This window comes from Arvicola amphibius, chromosome 11 (assembly GCF_903992535.2).
Source record: "Arvicola amphibius chromosome 11, mArvAmp1.2, whole genome shotgun sequence".
NCBI lineage: Eukaryota > Metazoa > Chordata > Mammalia > Rodentia > Cricetidae > Arvicola > Arvicola amphibius.
Genome location: NC_052057.2, coordinates 73469225 through 73496012, shown reverse-complemented (window position 1 = coordinate 73496012; position 26788 = coordinate 73469225). Strand labels below are relative to the sequence as shown.

Below are 26788 nucleotides of genomic sequence, written 5' to 3'. Positions count from 1 at the left end.
CAGGTTCTTAACCTGATATCTGACTCCTGATTATTTTTTTAATTAATAAAAAATAATTAGATAAACTCTGCACTTTCCTTTTGGAATTTCTCTGTACCTTTCCTTTCAACTTGACCGCTAACTCCCAGGAGTTCATTGCCTCTTTAAACTAATAGCTTCCATTCAGACTGTTCTGCGGACAAAGTAGAGGGCTCCAAGAGATACGAGGTACACTAGTTTCAAGTGTGCAATAAAAGATCAGGTAAGTTTTTTAAAAATGTGCCTACACAGCCTGCACATCCATCAAATACCCACTTGAATACTGTCCACCTGAGTGGCGAGCAAGAGAGGCTGAGAGGCCTCATGTCGTAGTCACTGTTCTAGTGCTGTGAAGAGACACCATGACCAAGGCACCTCCTGTGAAAGAAATCATTCAGCTGGAGGGCTTGCTTGCATTTTCAGGGGTGTAGTCTATTATCATGGTAGGGAGAATGGTGGCAGGCAGGTGCTGGACAAGTAGCTGAGAGCTACATCCTAATCATTTAGCAGAGAGAGAAAGTAAGGGGGGAGAGAGAGAGACAGAGACAGAGAGAGACAGAGAGAGAGAGACAGACAGACAGACAGACAGTGGGCTTGACATGGGTTTTTGAAACCTCAAAGTGACACACTTCCTCCAACAAGACCACACCTCTTAATCCTTTCAAATAGTGCCACTGCCTGCTGACTGAGCATTCAAAAATATGAGCATATGGGCCATTTTTATTGGAAAAACACCATACATCCTGTGAGTGTGCTTTGCAAAGTCTAGGGTACTACATGTATACAAGTGAGGATAGGCTTTGAATTCAGGTTTCCCACTAAAACTCCAATTTAAAATCATCACCGGTAGTAGGGCATCATGCTCCTCTTGTTCCTTCTACGTCTGAGCCAGCATCGCTCTCAACAGCTTTCCATGGCTGCATCTGGCAAGCGGCTTTTTAGGGATGCTCTGCCTTAAAGACAACATCCTGAGAAGGACCCTTCCCATCTTAGGCTCATCCTCTAAATCTGGCTAACAATTTTCTCACCTTTTAGATGTGAATTGTTTCCCACAGGCTAGCTAATGTGTTTGAACACTTGGTCCCCAGTTGGAGCTGTTTTGGAGGATTGTGGAACCCTTGAGGTCCCAACTTATGGACCACAACCTGACAAACCTCCCTCTTTAAAATTACTTCATTATAATTCATAACAGTAGCAAAAGTCCAGTTATAAAGTAGAAATGGAAATAATTTTATGTTTGGGGGTGACCACAATATGAGGCAGTAAAGGGTTGCAGCATTAGGAAGGCTGAGAACCATTGCTTTAGGAGGCAGGACCTACCAGGAGGAAGCATGTCATTGGGGTAGTAACCTTGAGCTTTAGAGCCCAGCTCCACTTCCTAATATCTGTCTACTTCCTGTCCACTGAGATCAAGCAGTACTGAAGGCTCACAACACCACAAAGCCAAATGTGGCCATGCCTTCTCCACATGGTAGCTTGAATCTACTCATACCATGAGCCAAAACCAAACTTTTCTTTCTTCCTTTTCCCAATATTAAGGTCTTTGTCTTTATTGTTCCTAGGACTTTATATTCCTGTTCTATAAGACAATGTGAGATATACTGAGGCTCAATAAAAATGATGTTAATATAGAGTCATGATATGCTGCTACTGGTTAACTTAATGGAGTTTAGGGATTATCATCATCTCCATTTTCTTTCTTTTTTTGGTTACGTGTGTACATGTCCATAAATATATGTGTGGGTATATGTCTGTGTGCATTATATGTACAGAGGCCAGAGATTAAGCTCAGATCTCTTCCTCATCTGCTCTTCACATTTTTTAAGACAGTCTTTATAACCTTTTCCTGGTATTTGCTTAGTCAGCCAGGCTTCCTGGATATGAGCCCCATGGATCCTCTCTTGTCCACCACCCCAGGGCTGGGACTACAGGCAGACACCAGCACACCCAGATCACCATACCACACCCAGATTATCATCACACCATACACAGGTTATCCTACCACACCAGGTCATCTCACCACACCCAGGTTATTTTACCACACCACACCAGATTAACTATTTTACCACACCACACCAGATTAGCCCACCACGACAGATTAACTATTTACCACACCACACCAAATTAGCCCACCACACCAGATTAACTATGTACCACACCACACCAGATTAGCCCACCACACCAGATTAACTATTTTACCACACCATACCAGATTAGCCCACCACGACAGATTAACTATTTACCACACCACACCAGATTAGCCTACCATGCCAGATTAACTATTTTACCACACCAGATTAGCCCACCACACCAGATTAACTATTTTACCACACCAGATTAGCCCACCACACCAGATTAACTATTTTACCACACCACACCAGATTAGCCCACCATGCCAGATTAACTATTTTACCACACCACACCGGGTTAGTCCACCACACCACACCCAGGTTACTCTACCACATCCAGATTGTCCCACCACACCCAGATTACTTTACCACACCCAGACTGTTATGTGTATCCTGATGAACAAACTCAGGTCATCATTCTCGGGCAACTCAAGCTTTTACTAGCTGAACTGCTTCCTCAGTCCCATTCTTCCTGTTGCCAGGGAACCATGACTGAAGTTTATGAACACTCCCAATCTCCACCATTTTTGGTTGTTTTTATAGACAGGGTTTCTCTGTGTATCTCTGGAACCTGTCCTGGAACTTGCTGTGAAGACCAGGCTAACTTGGAACTCACAGTGATCTGCCTGCCTCTGCCTCCCGAATGCTGGGCATAAAGGTGTGTGCCACCACTGCCCGGTTCTTACTATTTATTTTTAAAATGTGTACATATTTTACTTATTGTGCCAAACATGTGAAAGTCAGGGTGAGATAAAATAAATGCACACATACAGTGTTTTCTTAGCCATTGTTTGGAAGTCACCTTTTCTCGGAGACAATGGATTGTTTAGAGTTAAATTACAAATAATCAAAGTAAGAGAAAATATAATATTTTACTTTTCAATATTCTTTAACTCAAAGAAATAAGAAAAGGAATTTGTAATTGATCTCCAAGTGATTTCCTTTAGGTTTTCAGGTTGTGATTGTTGGATTAGGGATAGAATAAAATAGCCACTGATTATATATAATACCAAACCAAAGAGTGAGAATATCAAACTAGTATAGAGTCAGATGAAAATTAAGATGAGAGACTTTATCAGACTATAGAATAAAAATAGAAATTGTGGTCATACAAACTCCTCTCCTCCATCCATACCCCACAGAAGCAGGAACAAAATGGTCCTCAACTCATTTTGTAGAAATCAAAAGACATTCATCCTGTACCATGTTCCAATGATCACTATTACTGCGATTTTAAAAAGAAATTGATAGTGCATGACACTGGCAAGTATTTCTCCTCCATTTCTTCTTAAAATGTAATGGACTAGCTCAGACTGGGAAAAATATCTGTTATGGGGGAATATATGTATAAGCGTAATGGATTGGTTTTTCTGAGCAGTCATCTCAAATGCTCTCCCTCTCTCCTAAACAGAAATCTAAATATAGATTGAAGAGCGCCATTGCCTCTAGACGACTGAAAGCTGTCATTTGAAAACCATCTCCTCAAACACACGTATCAGCATGATGCGGCTGCTTTTGGCATCACTCTGAGCTGAGAGGCTCTGCGCCCTCCTTCCTCACCTCCAGATCTCCCCAGTGTATAAGTGACATCCACTGAGCCGGCCACTTTGGTGATTTAATGTGTTGCTGGCACACCAGCAATCTCATTTGTGGTAAGGAATAGCAAAGGACCTGCTCATTCCTCTTTTCAGTCTTGAGTGTGGCACGGGCCTCTGTGTTATTAAATACACCGCTTTCTGGTTCTTATTTGCAAAGCTCCTAGGCTGGCTTTGGCACAGGATACTAGAGAAGGTTAAAAAAAGAAATTGCCTTAGGCCTTTATTCGGTCTGAGAATTTATACATGCTTGAAATTATTTTTTCTTTGATGATAGAAAATTTTCATACTTCATATAGAGCAATTAGCAAGGTGGAGAAGAAAACTATAGAGATGACAAAACCTGTAATAAAATCACCTGGCCATAAAAGCAAAAATATAAAAAAAACTTAAAATATTTAAACTTTAATGCCAGGTATAGTGGCAATACTATATGTAAAAGTAAATTACTATGCAACAAGCATGGCTAATGCTGCTCTTGATCTCATTTTCTCTCTATTTTATATCCTGACCATTAACAGTTGCTTGTAGACATTTACAGCGGGCACAATAGATTCCACTATACAGACTGCAATTGACCTTTGGCTTACTATTGAACATAAGTTACATCCAAGGTTCTGACAGAGTGCATAAATTGGTGATAAATATCTTTCTACACACTCTAAATATTTGTCCACATTTCAGATAATTCCGTTAGGAAAAGCGTCTCTCAAAACTACAGAGAATATTAGAGAATATTAATATGGAAAGTAGCTCATATTTGCAAAGTTTATCTATGCCATCTTCTGCCTGTCCAAAGCACTTAGCATATATAAACTCAGTCAATAGTGTTCAAGTTTACTGATAGAAAAACTGAGGCATGGAGGGGTCAGCTCCCTCCATGGTCACTTTGGCAGTAAGTGGGAGAGCTGGGGAAAAAAAAAAAAAAAAAAAAAAAAAAAACAGGCACTCTGAGGGTGTTCCTCTAAGCTGATGACATGACCCTGAGACAGATCATGGGCGTGGGGTTTGGAAGAGTCGAGCTGCCTACCTGATCTCTGGATATTACAAAGAGCGATGCTCAGGAAGGGTAAGTGACTCCTCATCGGTAGCAGACAGCCAGTGAGCACACTGGACTTCTCCTCTGTAGCCAATAACAGGCCCAAAGCCATTGAAATGTGAAAAAGGCAGGTCTCTGGTTCTGCTGGGTCTTTCTGAAGCTCCATCAATCGGTATGATTAACACAGTGCCCAGACTTCATTGCACATCTAACCTTGAGTGGCGCTAGCAGTACGCTCTGTAACGTCGATAGATCTTTGCTACTTTAGTGAAACAAATCTGCATATAAGCTGCTAGCCAGAGGAAATGTGCTCATTATTTAGAATTAACAGCTATATTAGTGAAACATCTGACACTGTTGTAATTTTAGATTTTAAAACATACATCTTGGTGATGCATTGTAGTTCAGTGCTAGCGAGGAGAGGGATAACGGGTATTTGCTAGTCTTGGGAGAGCTTGGGTTTGAGAGAAGCTAAGAGAAGGGACCTTCTCTCAAAGGGGACACAGTATGGTTAGGAAGAATCAACAGATGATTGCCATAAAAAGTGCTGAGTGCTTTTGTGCAGCATTCTGAGAGACTGGCAGGAAGCTAAGTGATGTTCTGACAGAGTTATGAGAGAAAGATGAGCACACAAGGCCTGGCCAAGTTATTAAATGGGCATCTCTGTATCCTTTGCTCAGAGCCAGATAAAACACATAAACAATATTGGTGTTCTACACAGGATAGGAGACGGAAATTGCTGCTTAGATCGCCTAGGCCTGTCAGCTGCATTTGCTTATGGTAATGGCAGGTAGGGAGAGTTGCAGCACTTAGGATACACTAGTCTCACGTGCTGAAATGCAGCCATGTGTCAGTTAAGCAGGTGTGACATTAAATCATTGGCTATTGGTCCTCAGCTCCACCTTCAGTCTCTTATCTCCTCCACCCTTTCCTCCCATTAGGTCTTCCTCACCAGAGCCAACCGACTCTGTGAGCAGTCTGGATAGTTCAGGGTTTTCTGCAACCACTGTCATGAGAAGCACGCTGAGCATCCAACAGGAATTCACCTCAGTTCCAGGCCTCTGAACCACTTGAGCAGCTCTCTCTTTAACTGGCTCTTCTGGGTTTTGATCCTAAGCTTATTTTAAGGAAACTCTGCCTGTACTTTCAGGACAATCCTAATTCCGTGAAACCTGGAGCTATTTCAGGGATCTGATTTGGGGAGTAGAGTGTAGGCCTGCAAGCAAGTTTTGTTCTTCCTGAATTGGGGTATCAAAAAATAGGAAAAGATAAATGAATTTTAGACAAAATTTTGAAGGGTTTTAAAAAAGACTTTTGAGTAATAAGAATTAGTTTTGAAATAATAAAAGACAGGATCCTTGAAATGAGTTCACTGAGCAGCAGTCTATGAAAATATACATATTCTTTAGAAGATAAAATAACATATATTTCTCTAAATTGGTAAAAGGCAATGGCTAAAGCCATGCATGGCCTTAATGTTTCTAATCCCAGCAGTCTGGAGGCTGAGGCAGGAGGACTGGGAATAAAAGGCTGGCTTTGGCTACGTATTAAAACCTCATCTTAAAAAAGTCAAATCAGAGAATGAGTATGATCAAAATGTATTAGATAGATGCCTACAAATGTCATAATAAAAGCCATTATTATTTATAATTAATATATGCTGATAAAAATATAATTAAAAGCCAAATTAAGCCAAAGGAAACAAAAGCAGTGGTTAGCAAACATGTCAGTCAGAGGGTACTGTCTTGGCACCAGCCAGGGAAGAGTGGTTTTGCCTCAGAGATCTGGAAACAGTAGCAATTGTATGAGCTTCAGGGCTTAACAAAATATCTAAGACCAAATCTTGATGAGAGAATAAGGCCCCAAAGACACAGGGAAGACCCAGTGACAGGAAGGTGAGTAAGCACCACACCCGTGCTCAGAGAGGCATCGGCTCTGGGTTCCCCTCATTCCTCTGAGGCCACTGCAGCAAGTGCTTTCAGGTTCTCACTGCTGGTCATCCACGGAAGCTCATCTGGTAGTGTCCACAATTTGATTCCAAGTTTGTTTCTTTCCCTATCCCATGTCCGCTTTTTCCTTCCTCCCTCCCTCCCTCCCTCCCTCCCTCCCTCCCTCCCTCCCTCCCTCCCTCCCTCCCTCCCTCCCTCTCTTTCTCTCTCTGTCTCTCTCTCTCTCCCCCATCCATCCATCCATCCATCCATCCACCCACCCATCCATCCATCCATCCATCCATCCATCCATCCATCCACCCATCTATCCATCCACCTACCCACATATCCAACCATCAATGCATCCACCCACCCACCCACCCACCCACCCACCCATCCATCCATCCATCCATCCATCCATTCATCCATCCATCCATCCATCCGTCCGTCCATCTATCCACCCACCCGTCTATCCATCCACCCACCCATCTATCCAACCATCCATCCATCCATCCACCCATCTATCCATCTCAGTTTTTCCCAAACATGTCAAATACCCCCTTTGGGTACTGTGGGAATGCAGATTCACAGAAGATACAGTATCTCATGCCCACTTGCTTCTCACCTAACAGAACCTAGAACACAACCACACAGGGATGCACCCATAATGCACTGGTATGCAGAAGAGAGAGAATGCTGTGGGCTTTTAGGTGGGAACAATCAGAGCTGATTGGTGACATCATAGACTCAGCTGGTGGAGGACAAGGTGTTTGAACAGGATCGTAATTGGTGGCTAGGTGTAGGTGGTTGAGGGCTGATTTGAAGTGTGCCGTAGAGAACGTGACACAGAGGGAGAGAGCTGCACTGGTTCTGGGCAGTTCACAGAGATAAAAGGGAAGTGGGTGGCTACCTTGTGGACAGCAGCCACAACAAAGGATGAGGGACACATTGCTCCCCTCAGTGGAAGCTCCTGCCTTGGGTCCCACTGTCCTCATTTCTGGTTCTCTCCAGAGTTTTCTAAACCTTACTGTAATCACTGCCTGGGCTGTTTAAGGTGCAGGTTGCTGGGCCCCACTCCCAGCACTCCTTGCTGGGGAGAAGGTTTCTAGACTGAGAACTTCCCTTTCTAACATGTTCCCAGGTGATGCTGCTGACTGGCAAGGACACTGTTCAAGGTCCTGCACAGGGACTCTCAGATCGACACTTTCTTATATCTAGAAACTTCTGTCTTTGGCGGTATTACTCCTGGTCACCTTCTTTATTCCTCCCATCGACTCTCCTGACAGTCTTTATCCCCCCTCTGCACTTTATCTCTCTCCACAGCCCTTATCAGAACTCAACACCATGCTTTATTAATTTTCAATCATCCTTTTAGAATGTAAATCCCCCACGAGACTTTGTTTTATTCACGAGTTCCTGAAGCAGGGCTCTTTTTTAGTATCTCAGACTTGGTCTAAGACTCCTGGACCTTAAATCAACCTGTAATGTGCAGGCTGTCTATCAGCAGTGCTGACAGAGAGAATGAGAGATGCCTGGGAGGAAGAGAAGTGATAAGAAGCCTTTAGAGCTTGTAGCAGGAAGCACGGGAGTGAGGTGACACAGGGCAGATGCTGTGGCCTTCCATCTTGTCAGTCAAGAGCACCCACTGACCTAATACACTGACATTCTCATTCCTTGTTTATATGTGTGCCCTCCTTGTCTGCCTCCCTCCCCGATGCCCTCCCTTTCTTCAGAAATGGAAAAACGTAAGTTAATTTCCATTGACAACATGCCTCTGGGTATGTGAGCAGTCATTTCCAGATGTTTAACTGAGTAAGAAGGACTCACTGGAAGTGTGGCTGGCACTGACCTCTGGAATGGGATTCTAGACCGTAGAGAAAGGATAAAGGGAGGAAAGCTAACACACAGCACTGCCCTGCCTCTGATACTGCTGGGGATATCGTGTGGCCAGCTTCCTTAGCTGCCACATCCATGCTGTCCGAGCCAGAATGTGTTATAACCTCAAACTGGAGCCAGAACAAACCTTTTGTTCCTTAAGCTGCTTTTGTTATGTATTTTGTTATAACAACAAGAAAAGTAACTCCCGTAGAAGTAAGATACTGGGAAGGGTGGGAGTGACCGGAGACATTTAGAGTAGATATGTGGATAACACACTATCAGCAAACCAGGCCTTTATGGGGAAAGAAAAAAAATTCTCATTTTAGGGGAAAAGCCACAATGCACAAAAGTTCCCAGGTGTTTTTAAATTTGTAATTAGATTGATTTCCTGATTGTCACTCCTTGTCATCTGTCTGTAATGACAAAACTTAGAATTGGGTTCTCCCACATCCTTTTCTGTACTTACCCATAAGCTAAGTGCTTAGACGCTAGCTGATAAGAAAACATTCCATCAGCGCTGAAGAACCAGCTATCCTGGCAGCGCTCAAAGGCCTCCAGTCTCCAGGATGTTTAGGGATTTTGACATGAGATGTGCTGTTATCACATCACCCATCAGACATCCCATACGGTCATGATGGGTAGGATAAAGCCATATTTTACAAATCTGTAAAACCATAAGGAATGCAGTAGACACTTATCTGAGTCATACATTAGTCGGGCAACATACAGAAATCCTGAAAGGCAAATAGGTCAAACAGAAATACGGCCATTGTGGTCACACATGCAAAAGGCCGAAGGTTCCATGTGTGCAAACACAAACCAGGTTTGTATCTGGGATAGATGTGTAACACTCTGAAAGTCTCCTCTCTTTGAGGCAAGCTAAGTCTATAGCAACTTAAAAATCCAGTGTGGGGGTGCATGTCGAGAAATCAACAGGAGAGACAAACCACAGAGAGCGTGTTATGACCCAAGGACTGGTCATTTTCCTTTGATTTGATTACTTGCTCATATGTTAGCTCTTGCCTCCAGTCCTCTCTCCCTCTATTCTTTTTTTTTTGTTGTTGTTTTTTTCAAGACAGGGTTTCCCCATAGTTTCTAGAGCCTGTCCTGGAGCTAGCTCTTGTAGACCAGGCTGGCCTCGAACTCAGAGATCCACCTGCCTCTGCCTCCCGAGTGCTGGGATTAAAGGCATGTGCCACCACCGCCCGGCCCCTTCCCTCTATTCTTCTGCCTAGACTGTTGCGTTAAAACATAAGCCCCCGGGGGGTAGAAATGGCCACACACTCTCTCTGCAAGGCAGAAATAGACTCACTGAAGATCTTCATCTCACACATGTGGAGGAATGATAGCCAGTGTGTGATCGGCAGTCAGTGCACGGAAGGAGGTGGGGTGAAGTTTGGGAGGTTGGAAGACGGACTAGAAGGCATTTCTGGTTCTTCCTAAGAAAAAAGCCAAGATGTCCAAAAACTTTTACTTAATGCCTCAGAAAGGTGGAAGAGTATGCAGTCAGTCTTGTAAACAGATGTGCCGCAGAAGAGTTGAGCATTTCCAGTTAGTTATTAGCACACCATATAATAGAACACCTTGCGTTGTGTGTTGACTTACAAAGGACTCTGCCACTTCCTCCTATGGGAGAGAAAGAAATTAGCGGTTTTCTTCTTCTTTCCCTTCCCACACTGCTATTATGTTTTTAGGTTTTCTTTTTTTCATTTCAGAGCCCCCAAGAAACTGCTCTAACACAAATCTACAAACATTGTGTGTGTGTGCGTGTGTGTGTGTGTGCGCGCTTTCAATTTCAATTTCACCAGAAGAGAGAAATTCTACTTAGATGGTTCAATTAAGGTTATTTAAGAACAGACCATTAATGGGAGCATGATAGGAGTGGACCGTCGAGGGGTGCTGAAGCACCCAAACATGGGTGGTCCCTTGGTCTGAGGAACAAACAATCTACACCCTAGAGGCCAGAGAGAGCTGGATGCTGGCAGGAAGCACCCATCAAGAGATGTTCATAGAAGACCCAGCTACTATCAAAATGTTGCACTACGAAGCCAGAAATGAGAGGCAGGGAAGAAACACTCCGATGTTTCTCTCTTCTTGCCTCCCAGTCTGAAAAAGAAATTAGCCAAAGGTCTTTCTCCCAGACACAGAGAAAAGAAAGACAGAGAATGGGGCGGGGGGGAGGGGGGGAGGGGAACTGGAGGCTACAATCTTGTTTGACTTCCATTGTCACCTCATACAGGTGTGTTAAACACACATCCTTATCCATCTGTGAAGATGCCACAGGCACAGTGATAGGTTACGGGTAGTGTTGCTTGTCACACAAAGTTACATGAACTACTCAGAAGAAATTCATGGGCTGGAGATGGTTCTATTGTGAACTATTGTCTTCACCATCATTGGTGATCCTTCTAAAGGATTCGGGTCATTTCCCCCAGGAACATCCAGAGCCTAAACCCTTGTTCCTTTATTCAGGTCTCTGTTCATTCTGCTGTCATGGAGTAGGACACCACCCCCTAATTTGTAGAGAAGGGAAGGGACAACAGTATTCTGTCTCATGGAGGTCCCACTCCGTCAGTTTCTCTCTGCTTCTTCTTTACCTACTGTCTCTCATTCTTCATACCTCCTGGCATGAGACAAGAGCATACTGTACCTTCCTTAAATAAAAACAGGACAGCAAAGCTCTCCTTCCGTGTGAGGTTTCAATTCCTCATCCCTGTGACCACCTTCCTTTCAGGGATAAGCTACATGAAATTATCATCCACACTCAGTCCTAATTTTTCACATTCCATCCAGTCTTCAATGCACTCTGGTTTCTCAGCCATCCTTTAGCCAACGGTATCTTTGATGACATCACACCTGATTACCTTTATGGCAACCATCAGGTACCAGCTGGCAATAACTGAAGTAACTAGCCTCTCTTTCTTTTTAATATTCATTTCCTTTAATCATCACTTTCTGCATTTCTTCCTTTCTATTAGTTTCTTCTCTGACATTTCCCCTAGTTTTTGGCTGTCTTCTTTTTTCATATCAATGCACTCTTTCTGGATGCGCTACCTGATGTTTAGAAATTCTTTTTGCATATCATTTAGTACAGTTTATGTCTTAGTATCTCTGTGTCTCTGTGTCTCTCTGTGTGTTTTTGTCTCTCTGTGTGTGTCTGTGTATGTTTCTCTCTCTCTCTCTCTCTCTCTCTCTCTCTGTGTGTGTGTGTGTGTGTGTCTGTCTGTCTCCTCCTCAGTGTGTGTGTCTGTCTCTGTGTATGTGTGTCTCTGTGTGTATATCTATCTCTCTCTCTTTCTGTATGTCTCTTTGTCTCTGTGTATGTGTGTATCTCTGTGTGTCTGTCTCTCCTTCTCTCTCTGTCTGTCTCTGCCTCCTTCCCGCTCTCTATCTCTCTCTTTATTTTTCTACATCTCTCTCTGTCTCTCTTTCTTCCCATCTCTTTGTCTCTATCTATGTGTCTCTCTGTCTCTTGTCTCTCTTTCTAATTTCGGACCCATATATCCAACTGGGCTTAAAACGGTCATCTTTAGTTGCACACATCTAAAAAATGTTTATCTTCTCTGGAACGATTTTGGTTCATTTATACAATCCTGAATGTGAATAATTTATCCTTCTTTTATCTATCTAATTACCTAATGGCAACAGTTCTACGTCTTGAATGAGTCTTTAACTGGCCCCCATCCCTCTCTGTATATAACTGCAGCAATCTCATGATATAATATTACTACTCAGTTGTCTTGTGGAGAACCACCTAACTTTTTTTTATCTTCCCTTCTCAGGGAGTCCAGAGAGAACTTCCCTTTAAAACTTTGTCTGAATTCCCTGAAAATATATTAGTATTCTGTCACTTTAGGTGAGATTAGAATTGCGAGCAACAGATGACAAAATATGTTACTCTCACACCTTCATCTTCCGTGAGAGAAGCAATGTAACTTATTATCCAGGCCTCACTGAGCTTTCCCCGAGCTCCTTGAAATGAAGTAGCCCCTGTGCCTGGAAAGCCTTCTTCAATTTTCTACTTGTGGGCTTTGTTTTTCTTTTAGGACAGAGATGAGGCCATACCTTCCAGTATCAATGATTTAAAAGGAAAAGGCAACAAACCTCATACATTCAATAATCCACTCAAATTTCTGTTTGCCTTTCGAGAAATACCTCACTGCTAAGAAACCAACTTTGACCTGCTCTCCATCCTTCAGTCTGGATTAGGTGACCCTCCCGCGCACTTCACGCACTTACCAGGCACAAATAATTTTCTCTGTGGGATAGGGATTCTAATTCCTTGTTTACCTGCTTGAGTTACTCATTATGTAGCTTGCATGAACTGCTCTTTCATGTCTGTGGTCTGAGACTAGCAACAGGCAGATACCTTACAAATATTTACAGAAATGAACTATTCCCTCCTTAAAGATTCCTCAGCTTTGCCAAAACGTATGACTTCCTCCCCAGCAATTCAAGGAGGTAGGAAGGGTTCCGATGACTTCTAGAGGCACTGAACACTATAGCATCAACTGTGAGGAATGCTGAGAGATCACTGACCTGGGTTTTAGTCTAATCTCTCCCTAGCTCTGCGAACCCCTTTATCCTGGTGGAGTTCTGCTTGCTCCATTTTCACACAGGAAGATTGGGCTATGTTTTTTTTTTTTTCTTGTCTCCTTTTGTTCTGACATTCTATGACTTGGAAACAGCATTTGTAAAATAAAACTATGTATTTTCAATCAAATACTATCAACTAAATGCAGTGTGAAACTCTGCATTTAGAGAACCCAGTTGAAGGGGGAGTGGGCTGGGGTCATGGGGTGTCAGTGAGACCACTGGAAACTTGCCAGATACTGACAGTGCTTCCCAACCTCACTTGTACCTAAACCATCTACCCAATGCTCATCTGTAGGGGGCCAAGGGCAAACTTCTCTTCTGACCTTTGACCTTCCTTTCCGCTGTCCTATTGGCTGAACTGTGATAGGAAAGCTTCCTTTCAGGAGCATATTTGGGAGTTAGGTGTTGATCAGGTGGAAGCTGCAGCACCTTGGGGGCCTGGATTTCTGTCACAGCCAACTAGCCATAGCTGTTCTGAATTTTCATATGAGTGAAAAATGAATTTATTAGGTTATTAAGGGTAGGGGATCTTTGCTATAGCAACAACAAACACAAACAAGGCAACCTAATGATATACTAAAAATAGATATTAAAAGAAAATGTTTTACCATTTAAAAACATTGAAAAAAGGCAAAGATGGTTATTTTGTTGAAGGAAACTATTTAGAAATTTATTTCTTTATGCAATGATATCAATTTTTAGAGAATTTTTAGCAGTAACCAGACCATACTCCTGGAACTTTCTCTTTCGCAATCCGTTTTACCACGAGAAAGCAGACACCTCTGACAGAATGGAATTCCATGGACTCAGCAGAGCAAATTCTAACCCGGTAAACTAGTTACCTACTGACTGATCACAATGAAGTCTCTAAAAAGCAAGTCACCAAGATGACTTCCATTTTCTCCGCCGCAGTTCCACTCCCTGCTCTTATAATTCTGTGTGAAGATAAATAAGTACCGCCGGTGCGTTTGTGGCCAGTCGAAACTGCGATGTGATGCAGAGTTAGCAGAAGAGATGAGAGGATGATAGGCCTTTGCCGTCACCCAGAAAACATCCTGGTGCCATAAAATCCATTACCAGACTGGGCTCTGAGGAAAACGTGGCTCAGGAGTAGTGGGAACGTTCCTCTTTCCACTAACTGGGTGCGCTGAGAGAGAGCCTTGCCTCATAGGCTGCCTGTGAGTTCAGTTCACAACAGAGTTTCTCATCCTTCCTAATGCAGACACCCTTTAGTACAGTTCCGTCATGCCGCGGTGACCCACAACCATAAAATTGTTTTCATTGCTACTTCATGAATGTAATTTCGCTATTGTTATAAATTGTGAGGAAAATATCTGATATGCAGGCTCTCTGATAGGGGACTGCCGTGTGGGCCATAACTCCCAGGCTGAGAACCGCTGGCTCAGAAGCATAGAGAGCTGCAGCCTGTGCATCTCAGTAAGCAAAGAAACCTTAACACATAGCATACTGCAGGGAGGAAAGCCTTTGTTATACGAGTTGATAAACACTCAGCTCTTCAGGGCCCTGCTTTGAGCCAGCACACAAGGAAAACTAAGAATACTCTACCATTAGCAGAGGGAAAGAGTAAAGGAGCTTCTGGAAGGTACTGGTGGACTGGTTCAAAATCAACAATACGACTGACTTGCCACATGTGCTTTCTAATGTCCCAGACACACAGCCAGCACATTTCTGTCATCCATGAGCCGGGAGCACTGCTCTTTGCCTTAGCCTTCGGGTGTGCCTGCTTCGGTGGCTAGAAGCCTGCGGAGCTACTCTACTTCTTTGGTTAGAGGTGGGTGGGTCTTATGGACAAGGAAGAGTAGAACAGAGGCAGACCCATTATAGATGCCTCGAGAGCCAGGCAGAGAAATCTGGATTTGACCAAGGTAGCACCAGGGAGCCAAAGTCAATGTTTGAGCAAAAGAATAACAATACATGTCATTTTAGTAAGATCATCAGTATGAGAAAGGACTAGAGACATATCGGTTGGGAGGCGCTTACCCCAGATTGACGTAAACTGGTTCTGAAGTAACTGGGAGCCATTCCCAGGGTAAAAAGGAACAAATGATGTGCTTTTCACTGGAATGGGATAATCACAGACAAATTTCTTCTTTGGAAATGAAACGAGAAGGTAGATGAGAGAAATGCAGGAGACCCATTAAAGCAGCCATAAGAACAAAAGTGTCCCACACATGAGATACTGTCCATGGGGACTCTTCTCTGACACAAAGAGGGCATTGTCAAATAATACATCAGAACAGTAGGTACAAATGGGACTGTCCTGGCCATACTGACCAGTTCTAGAGAAGCGGAGACTTCAAAGTCTTCTCTGACTGAAAAGGTTCAACCACCTTTGCAGGAACTTTCAGATTCATGACAACCTGCACATGGGTCCTAGGCTTCAATGTTGCAGATCATTGTCTGCCCTAACCTCACAGGACAGCAAATAACTAGATCCTTCCACAAAAACAAGACGAAAGGAAAGAAGACAAGACAGAGTAGCATTGCTGGTTTACTGAGTGCTCCTTGATTACCATGGGAACGTCTGACTTGGCGTTGCAGCCCCTGCAGTCCTCCCCTAGCTGGGCAATGGTGGAGTAATATTGTTGAAAATCAAATTGTTGTTCTCACCTGTCTTTTAAAACCTCCCTCGTGGCTGTATGATCTGATACAGTTACCGAAAACAGGACTCAGTCTCTGTCTTCAGGTTCTCCCTGTGGGCTTGTAGCTTCTCCAACTCATTTTAAAACTTATTTCCTGAGACACTTAGAGGAAGCCCCTATTACACACATTGGCTGTGTTCTACTGTTGTTTGTATAGAGAGGACCTGATGATGTTCATTAGCAGCTCTGAAGGGCACGCTATTTTTCCTGAACGTTCTTATTTTTATTTATGCTCAGGGCCTTCCTGCAGGTAACAGTCATGTAGTGCTGCATTTGGGCAAGACCTGCCAAATTTCTATATCAGAATGCAAGGAATAAAGTTGGCCCATAATTATTAACAAGAAAATCAGCAAAACCTATGAAGGGATAACAATGGGGCAGCTTATAATTATGCTAAATAGGCAGAGACAGAGGCAACGCTGGATGGTATTTTACCCTGTTTTCCTGCCAGGTTCTTGATCCCTAAAGAGCTAAACATGCACAGAGTGGTTCCTAAGTAAACAAAGCAAAACCTTCCCAAATCTGAGTAGCATTTGTCCTTGGTAATGAGAGAATGACTTCTGTCTCTTGCAGGCAAGTTAAATTTTCCATGGAAAAAAATCTCAGAAGTAGTTCTGATTTTCAAGAGGCCTTAGGCTTCTGTTATGATGGACAGGTAGTGAGCAATCCTTCAGCTTCTCGTTTTTTTTTTTCTTCCAACTTTCAGATATCTGGTAATTTATACATCCGGGACTATCTTATTATGTTGCAGCCTAAGAGAAATGGTGATTGCTACCTTCAGTGCACAGCAGGAGAGGAGGCAGGACTGTTGCCCCCAGGAGTGGCTCCATTGCTAAAAAGTTTGCCTGGAAAAGGTGTTGTTGGCCTCATTCTCCTGCCCCCAGTGGTGCTCGAGGGAGGATGCACACCTGCTCGGCTGAAGCAGGCCTGGTGACTTATTATTGATGAGCGCCATGCCCTGGAGTAATTATGAACAGGGCTACAGCTGAGTGGAGGGGTGAGCGCCTGTATCACTCGAAGCACATGTCAGTTGGTGATATATATTTATCGTCTGATCTGACATTAGCCAAAGGGTCAGATTAGCTAGCTCCTCCACCGGAGGAGTGTGACTGTGGACGGGTCATTAGCAGGGACTTCTTTGCCCGCATCTCTAACGAGTGTTGTGTGCACAAGACAAACTACAGGATGTAAAGCCTGGGCCTTCCTGAGCAGGAGACTAGAAAGAACCTCTTGGATGTAAATACCCTTCTGTGCCCCAGGAAAAAATAATCACAGGTGGGAAATTTGAAGGTCATATTCTCACCTCTATCTCACCGAACGCCTCCCCACTCTCCCCTATTCTCCCCACTTAAGAACATGCTTGTGAATGTCTCCGTGTAAATCCTATATTTGGAAGATCACTAAATAAAAGCCAAGTCCAGGTCCCTGGAGAGAGAAAGGGGAGCACAATTCACCGTTCTGTATTCCAGGCTCTCACAGACTCCCCACACTATTCTGAAACAGAGCAACTGTTCTTTGGGATGCTAAGCTTTCGTCATTGGAGACAACTGAGGGGTACAGTTTAGAGAGAGGGCCCCAACGCTGCCCCTCCTCAGCTTTAAGCAACAGAACTAGAAGATGGTTTCTCTCTGAAATGCCAGCACTCTATAACTTCCAGATTCAAAGAACAGCCTTCTGCAAATCTGAGCCAAACACACGCTGTCTGTACCTCAGCAAGCCTTGAGGAGCATAAGAACGTGCACAGTGGTACACTTCTCCAGTCCCAGCTCTGTGCCTCCCCAAGACTGCCATCTCAGACGCAGCTATCCTATCCAGAGGAGAAAGCCACTCTCTTCTTCCCATCTCTCCTTCTTAAAAAACGGCAATTTTACAGTTGACTACTTTTATTCTGCCTTTTTTATTTAAAAAAATCTGCTTATTTTGGGCTGAATTATTTGAGCTGTCCAGATCTGAAATATCTAACAATCACTCTGAAGTAGTTTTAAAAACCATATTTAGTTCTTCAATCAGTCACAGGTGAATTTTAGCCCACTGCTGGTGAGCACAATTCTAAAGGAGACTGCTTAATTTCCAGGTCATACTTCACGTGGTACAACAGTATCTTTTACACTGAGCATCAGCCAAGGCAGATGCTGCAGATACTGGCCACGGCACCCCAGGACACTTTCGCATTGAATTTCAAGGCCACAGCTGGGGCTGGGATACTAAACAGTATCTAGCCAGACTTTTGCCTACCGGGCTTTCTCAGTCCACTGAACTGAAATGCTGGATGCTGTGTATACATTTTATGGGGGGAGAGGGTATGAAAGCCTTCAGAATCGCACAGAAACCACAAACAACAACAAAACGGTGAGGCACATGGGAGCTAAACAACCCCACAAACAAATCAAAGCCTTGCAGGACAGGAAGTTGCCTCCACTTACCCAGCATAGCGGTTGTCATAAGGGTGACAGTATCCCAGCGGCAGAATCTTCAAAAGGAGCCAGCAAAGAGGCAGAGAAGGAGCTGTGTGGCTGCTGGGCTTCCCGAGGAACTTCATACCTTTGCAATGAGAGGAGTTGAAAGTTGCTTAACAGCAGTCTCCAAAGGAAGAGGCCGGGAGGTGGGTTACAACAGCCCCTGTTCACTGGCAAGCTGTCTGGGAAGGGGGTGGGCGAGGAAGCTTGGGAATGAGCAAAATGTGACACTTTAGGCAGCCAGGGAGAAGGGGAGCTGCTCTCAAGCGTGGGTCTTGGGAGGAGACACAGCCCAGCCCAGCCTGGGAGCAGGCGCTGATCCTAAATCAGGCTCTCCTGAAGGGGCTGGGCCTCCCTGAGCTGACTCACAGGCATGCTTTGCAGGGTGCTACTGCCTGGGGGGAACCCTTCTCTGGTTTTGGTTTGTCTGTTTGCCTGTTGGAGATCACTAAGTCTTTTGTACATCCTTTCTTCCTCTGCTACCTTTATAGCTAGCAGAGAACACGCCACGTTAAATGTTTTGCACTGCCACAACAGATTTCCACATGGGTTCCCCATATTGAAACCCACAGTGAAAGGCTAGGGCGAACACGTGTCCAGGAGGAGGCTCAGGCACCTGGATGGGAGAAGCTGGCTTCGTTCTGGCTTGTAGCTGTACCTGGAGCAATGAGAGACTTTTTCGTCGGGCTGCAAGGAGCTCTCAGCATTCATTCTGCACCAGCAGAGCCCGGATCTGTGGCTATGGTACCGTTTCTCAAAGGACTAGGAGGCCTCCCAGGGCTGTATGACATCGGCTTCACATTTGGAATCATTTAGAGAGGCTGAAAATTTCAATCAAAATCCCAAAGGATGGGATCTCTCACTGAAAACGCTTCTCCGTAGCTAGAGAGACGGTTCGATGAGGGAAGTGCCTTCTGGGTAAGCACGAGGACTTAGGTCCAGCTCCCCAACATCTGGGTAGAGGCCATTCCCCAGGGTATGAGTCTGTAACCCCAGTGTTGAGAGGCAGGCGTGGAGACAGGTACAGCTGGTGAGTGTTTCTGCACAGAACAACAAGCTCTTTCAGTGTTTCCAACGTCCAAACATCCAGAGGATGTTTCTAGAGCAGGGATTTTCAAACTTTTTTTAAAATTTTTTTTGGAGACAGGATTTCTCTGTATAGCTCTGGCTGTCCTGGAACTCACTTTGTAGACGAGGCTGGCCTTGAACTCACAAAGATCTGCTTGCCTCTGCCTCACTAGTGCTGGGACTGGAGGCTTGTACGTACTCTCCCCCCCCCCCCCTCCAAGCCCCAGTAGCTTTTCAAACTTCCAATGCATAAAAAATACCTAGGGATCTTGTGACACCGAATCTGATTCATTCTGAGGCAGGGTTGCTGCTGAGATGGAAAATTCTGCTTTCATAAGGTGTCTCAAGGTGGTGCTCATGTGGTGACCCCTCAGCCACGCTTTTGAGTACCAGCAAGCCTTGAATTTAGTATGAGCCCTGTTTTTCTTCTCTCTCTAGACTGTGATGGGGGTAGGGGATACAAATCAGGACACCTTGGAGCAAACCATTTCCTGCTGGAAATTCCCCATGGTTGTAGCAAAGGATCTTCTTTACAGCCACATGCTTCTACTCACACAGAAACCCCACTTATGGGAATGCTTTGTGCTAGCTCTGAGGAAGCTAAGATGCAACTTGCAACCTTTGTACGAATACTGACACTATTCTAGAGGAGAGTGGGCAAGGAGAGGGTGGGCTAAGGGAGAGTGGGTTAGGTTAGGGCAGAGAGGGCTAGGGGAGAGAGGGCTGGAGGAGGGAGGGCTAGGGCAGAGAGGGCTAGGAGGAGAGAGGGCTGGGGAAGAGGGGGCTGGAGCAGAGAGGGCTGGGGAAGAGAGGGCCAGGAGTGAGAGGACTAGGGGAGAGGGGGGTTGGGAGAGAGGGGGCTGTGAAGAGAGGGCTGGGGGAGAGAGGGCTGGGGGAGAGAGGGCTGTGGAGAGAGGGCTGTGGAGAGAGGGTTAGGGCAGAGAGGGCTAGGGGAGAAAGGGCTGGCAGAGTTAGGGCTGGGGAGAGAGGGCTGGGGGAGATTGGACTAAAGTCTCTTTACTTCTCTCAAAGTCTTGTCAAGTTTCCAGAACTCCTGAGCCCCCCACTGTTAGGCGGGAAATCACAAACCTTCCCCATCTCCTCTACCTGAATTCAACCAAAGCTCGCCCGACAGGGTCAACTTCAGGTTCAGGGCAGCCAAGATGGTTTACCTTTAAAATGATTCCCTGACATTTTCAAATTCTCCCTGAATTAATCTTTTCTCTGTGCGACATTCCCTAAAACCAGGGCATTCTGCTATGCGGCCCACTCTGTTGAATCAAATTTTGTCTGGTTGCTTTATAAAACTGCCCATTTCCTTAAGTACAAAGTTATACCCAGTTTGTCGTATGAAGAAAACCGCAAGCACCTTAGCTGGGGGCAAACAACATTCCCTGAAGGAATGAATGATTGACAATGTTTGGTAAGTGAATGATGAACCTGGAAGGAGAGTCACTCAGTAAGCTTTTGTTCTGCAAGTCCTGTATCCAGGTAGAGGCGAGATCACTTAGGCATCCGAGATGAATTTGGGTACTGGCAGTTCCTTAGATCTCTGGGTCTCTTGGTATTATCTGTTTGTTAATATTGTTTCTTTTTCTTTCTGGACTTCAGTACCTAGCACTTTGGTCTTTTAGTATGGTGGAGGGGGCTGGTGTTTCTAGCAGTACTTGGGACTTTTTTGATGAGGCCAAGAAAGCCTATACGAAGCCAGTGACCTGTTGAAATAAGAGGTTACAGTGTAAATAAAACACCCCATCTCTCTGCATTTCATTATGTCAGAAGAACACGTAAATCTGTCATATTATATCACAGCATTAAACTAGGAATGTTCAGTGTCTGACCAAGGATTAAACTCATCTTTTTTTTTTTTTTTTTGGTTTTTTCGAGACAGGGTTTCTCTGTGGCTTTGGAGCCTGTCCTGGAACTAGCTCTTGTAGACCAGGCTGGTCTCGAACTCACAGAGATCTGCCTGCCTCTGCCTCCCGAGTGCTGGGATTAAACTCATCTTTAAACTGTTCCTCAGGACCAGATCCAGAAAACATGTTCTGCACGGGGCTTGCTAGTCTCTGAGACCAACGGAACCATTCTCTGGAGCATCCAAAACTGCAGGGACCCAGGAGACATCCTCTAACCTTACTAAAAATTGCAGATCAAAGAGAGCTTCTCAAACAATGAAAGCCATTCCTAGCAATCCTCCTTTGCTTTCTTAAGGCCCAGGTTATCTGATGAAGCTTCTCTTAGGGTAGATAAGCACCAATAAAATGAGTGATAAATGGAGTCCATTTAGCAAGTGGGAGGAGAAGAGAACAGGGTTATAGATTCACAGATAAAAGCTCCATTTTTAAGCCACCAAGAGGGAGTGAATTATTAAACTCGTTGAGGATTTGGAAGTGGTAAGATGAGACATGCTATTTATTGTCTAGGCTTCTGTCATATTTTAGTGGAAGAAGAAACTTTATTAGAAGGAAAAATCGTCATGCAAAGAAAGAAAGGAAACTACATGTGGGAAAGGAAGATGTTACCGTTGCCTTGGATCTATTATTGACCATTAGATAAATTTTGACATCTCTTCGGATTTGAAACTGAGTGATGGTAGAGGTGAGGAGGACAGAGGAGATATTTTCAAAGCATTTTCTTACGCATATGTGTAAGAGCAGGTAGATTTATTTTGCTAAACACCCGAAGACTACAAAGGGGCTGGGCTCTGTAGTAGAGCCACCTGCCACTCAGATGGTTTCCTGGTCTTCATTCAAGCTCTAATTATCACCCACCCATTGTTGATCCATCTCTTTCAAGAGTTTCCAGCATTGCGCATGGGGTGAAAGTGGGTGCATGTGAAGCTAGGTGCTCCTCGAGAATCTCCACAGTTGTTTGAGGAACGTTCTGGAGCTTCCCTCATCAATAAGTTGCAAATGATGCCCACCCATCTGCAGTCCCACCAGCTTCCCTTTTGAACCTACCCCAGCAGAAATGAAGATATTTAAAAGGTACATTACAACCCATCTGTTTGGCTATCAGACTACCGAAACAAATTTCCCCAGGAGGGGCTGGAGAGATGGCTCAGCGGTTAAGAGCATTGCCTGCTCTTCCAAAGGTCCTGAGTTCAATTCCCAGCAACCACATGGTGGCTTACAACCATCTGTAATGACGTCTGGTGCCCTCTTCTGGCCTTCAAGCATACAGACAGAATATTGTATACATAATAAATAAATAAATGTTAAAAAAAAAATTAAAAAAAAAATTTCCCCAGGAGTCTCTTGTTGAGAGAAGGAAAGGGTTGAAGCCTGGTGGCAGCCAGAGGAGGAGCCAGGCAGACGCCACCCTGTAGGAGAGACTGGAGTTACTAATTGGAGATGGACAGGACCACACGGTGACAGGAGCTGCTCAGCTATTCATAGCCTCTGTCCTCCGTTCAAACTTAAACTTGTGTCAGGATCCTGAATCTGAGCTTGGGGATCACTGGGACTGCTTTTATTTTTTTTATGATAAGGTCATATTGAAGAAGTCTTTATTTGCTTTTCATCATTCCTTGTTTCTTTGATTGACATGATGAGGAAGGGTGGCTGAGCTGTAGGGCCAGCTTGAGACCCCTAAGAACCCCAGAAACACTGCTTTGGCCTGTGTCCCCAGTTTTCCTCTTGCCAATCATTTCTCTTGCTCACATATTTAACCCAAGCCATTTGTCTTCTCTGTTTACCACAAGGCTGCTCAAAAGCTCATTCTGGAGCCTCAGGAGAACCTCTTAGTGTACAGTACTCTATTCTTTTTTCAAATTGAAAATAGATTTCATACAATATAATCTGATTACGGTTCTCCTCCCTATTCACTCAAATCCACATCCTTTCTTGCTCTGTCTCATTAGAAAACAAACAAGTATCAAAAATTAAAAAAGAAGAAAATAATAACAAAATGAGATAAAAACAAACAAGCCTGAAGAGGAAAAAACAAACAAATAAATAGCCAAAGGAAAAAAAGCATAAGATACACATATAGACATTAGAGAGATGGTTCAGCTGTTAAAGGCTAGGCTCACAACCAAGAATGCCAGCGCTCTACTCTTTCCTCTCTCTATGATGCTGACATCTAAAGCTCTGTTTGAAACTCTTTGTCCTTGGCATCTGGGATGTTGTCTTCTCCTGCCTATGAAGTTGATGCTTTCTGGGGCCTGTGCCTGGCTCTCTCCTCTTCCATATCAACGTCATCGCAAGTCTGGTTTCTGATTTTATGGCTGGGCTGAAAAATAACTACATATGTGGTGTAACTATTCCATTTGGTAGTCCAGTGAACTCTAAAGCAATGAATCATTGATGCTGTGATAGACCGTTGTGGTGGCAGGTATGAATGACATTCCTAGGGTGTTCTGAAGAAGTAGATGTTTAAACAAAGTGTGACAGAAGACAGACAAACTGAGATAGGGATGGTGGCATGAAGACTGAGAGATGGTGGGGACAAGAGTATTTACAGACACAGGAAGGGCTTGCGAGAAGTCAGAGCTTTCCACCCTTAAGCCTCCATGGTATGATTCTGCCCTTTCTTAATCCTCGGTGGGATGAAGAACAACACTGTGGCATATCAGTTTGGCATTCAAGGCTCTGGAAAACTTAACTTCCTGAGAGCAGACACTATGTACAGCTTCCTGTTTCAAAGTACCCACAGTCATGCTGGGACCACATCAGACATTCACCAACAGAGCCTTGGGATTTTAGCCTACTGTTCTTAGGGTCTGCCATCTGTCAAAGGGATTCACATCCAGAGTCCAGACTGCATGTCTCAGATGAAGAAACTTGTTTACTCTGATGAAGAACAATTTAAAAAGCAAGTCTTATTGGTGAACAATCCTATTATTATATTTTAGGTCCTTGTAATTATGTTGCAAGGGTGTTTTATAGACCCTGTAGAGAAAACCAAAGCATGGTAGCATAAGGAGATAGTGATGAGCTCTCCCTATTGGATCAAAGCAGCAGATGACTTCTGGCTTCCCTCTTCTTCTTTCTCCTTGTGTTTTCCCTCTTCTCTCCTACTGTCCTTTCTGTAACTATGGAGCATATAGCTATGCTAAAGATGAGACATAAGAGAGCTGGGCATCAAGGAGAGCTGCCCTAACTCAGGATAGAACCAATAAACTTGCAACCAAATCTAAATATGATTCTTTCCTGGCTTTTGTTTCATAAAGATAATGTAATACTACTAAAAAAAGATGAAGAAAGGGCCTTTGACAAAACCCAGTACCCTACATGATAAAAGCACTGGAGAGATAAGGGATACAACTTCAACATAATAAAGGCAGTTTACAGAAAGCCCATAGGCAACTTAAATGGAGAGAAACTCTAAGCAATTCCACTAAAATAGACAAATACCAAGAGATCCATACTTATGACCCTGCAAAAAATTCAACCTCAAGTCTATCAAAATCCTCAACATAAAAATATATACATTGAACCTGAGAGAAGAGAAAGTGGGAAATAGCCTTGAACACACTGGCACAGGAAAAGACTTTCTGAACAGAATACCATTAGCACTAGTACTAAGATCAACAATTAATAAATGGGACCTCACAAAACTGAGGAGATTTTGCATGATAAAGGATACAACATTTGGACAAAGCACAATGGCCTGCACGATAGGAAAATACTTTTACAAACATCACATCTGACAGAGGGATAGTATCCAAAATACACAAAGAACTCGAAAAACCTAGCTGTCAATAAAGCAAATAATATAATTTTAAAATTGGATACAGATCTAAACTGTTAATTCTCAATAGAGGAAACTCAAGTGGCTGAGAAACACTTAAAGAAATGTTGAACAACCGGGCGGTGGTGGCGCACGCCTTTAATCCCAGCACTCAGGAGGCAGAGGTAGGCGGATCTCTGAGTTTGAGGCCAGCCTGGTCTACAAGAGCTAGTTCCAGGACAGGCTCTAGAAACTACAGGGAAACCCTGTCTCAAAAAACAAAAAACAAAAAGAAATGTTGAACATCCTTAACCCTCAGGGAAATTAGAATCAAACTACTTTGAGATTTCTTCTTCCACCTGACAGAATGACTAAGATCAAAAACACAAGTTAACAGCTCATGCTGGTGAGAATGTGTAGTAAAGAGAACTCCTCTGTTGCCATGAGAGTGTAAACTCATGGAGCCACTATGGAAATCAGTGTGGTGGTTCCTTGAGAAGATGAGACTCTAACTGACTCCAGATCCAGCTATATTGCTCTTGGACATATACCCAAAGAACGTTTTGTCCTACCACAGAGACACTTGCTTACCTCTGTTCGTTTCTGCTATACTCATAATAGCTCAATTTGGAAACAACCTATATGTCTCTCAACAGAAGAATGGATAAATAAACAGTGGTGCATTTATACAATGGAGTATTACTGAGCAATTTAATAAATGACATCATGAAATTGGCTACCAAATAAATGGAATTAGAAAAATTCATCCTGAGTGAGGTATCACAGACTCAGAAAAACAAATAAGCTATGCATTTGCTTATCTGTGGATGTTAGCTGATAAGTAAATGATAGGCAAGCTATAATCAGAACCACAGAGGTTAAGTATAGAACATAGATAGATCTTCTTGGGAAAGGTAAATAAAACAGATAATTGTGAATTGATAGGGGGTTGGAACAGGATGATCTCATGGAGGGGGGAAGGAGGTTGAGGGAGGAAATATGGGGACAGACAACCAAAATGAATGGGAAACCTAATATAGTAGAAGCTTCCTAAAATATATAGATATATGAAGGTGATGTAAATGAAATTGCCAAATAATAGATGGGAAACAGAGCTTTAACTGGCCAGCTCTTGTCACAAAATGAAACTTCTAGTACAGGAACTGGGTTACTTCTAATTGAGTTATTGGCCAAAAGGTTCCCATGGGAATCTCCAAACAACTAGGACAATAGTAGGCCCACCACAAACTCACAGCAAAGTTTCATTGTTGAAGACATCTACACAGAATATGGAGAAGTCAAGCTTGTGCCTACATAATGCCTTCACCCTTCTAGTTTGGTACAGGAAGGTACTCTACATGCTACTAAAAGAGAAACCAAACCAACCACAAACTTTTTGATCTACAGTGGTGTTCTGCCTGCAAGATATGCAAGGCCAATGGTGGATTGATGGGGAAGCTCTGTTAACCAATCACACCCAGTTAAGGCGTGGCTACCTGGAGCCCAGGAAGAAAAATGGACAGGGACCAGGTGTGCGCTCTCTCCCTGGGCGATCCCTGCGGGACATTGGAAGTGGGGCTTCCAATTCTTGTGGCATGAGTTTTCACATTAGAACAATTAAAAATATAATTGTTATCCTTAAGTTGGCCTGGTTATTTCCATTTCGAGCTAATTCACAACAGTGGGTCAAATCTTGTTGGGGTAACCAATCAATAACTGATCTGATTTAAGGACAACTCTACATG

At 43.7% G+C, this 26788-nt stretch overlaps 1 protein-coding gene across 1 annotated transcript in view; it reads right to left on the bottom strand.

The window, feature by feature from the left end:
• Positions 1-18385, bottom strand: part of Cpa6 (carboxypeptidase A6) — a 303059-nt gene extending 284674 nt beyond the window's left edge. Inside the window, exon 1 of the mRNA XM_038348398.1 lies at positions 18270-18385. Coding sequence (XP_038204326.1) covers positions 18270-18385 — 116 coding nt within the window. The remainder of the gene's footprint in view (positions 1-18269) is intronic.
• Positions 18386-26788: the final 8403 nt, after the last annotated feature.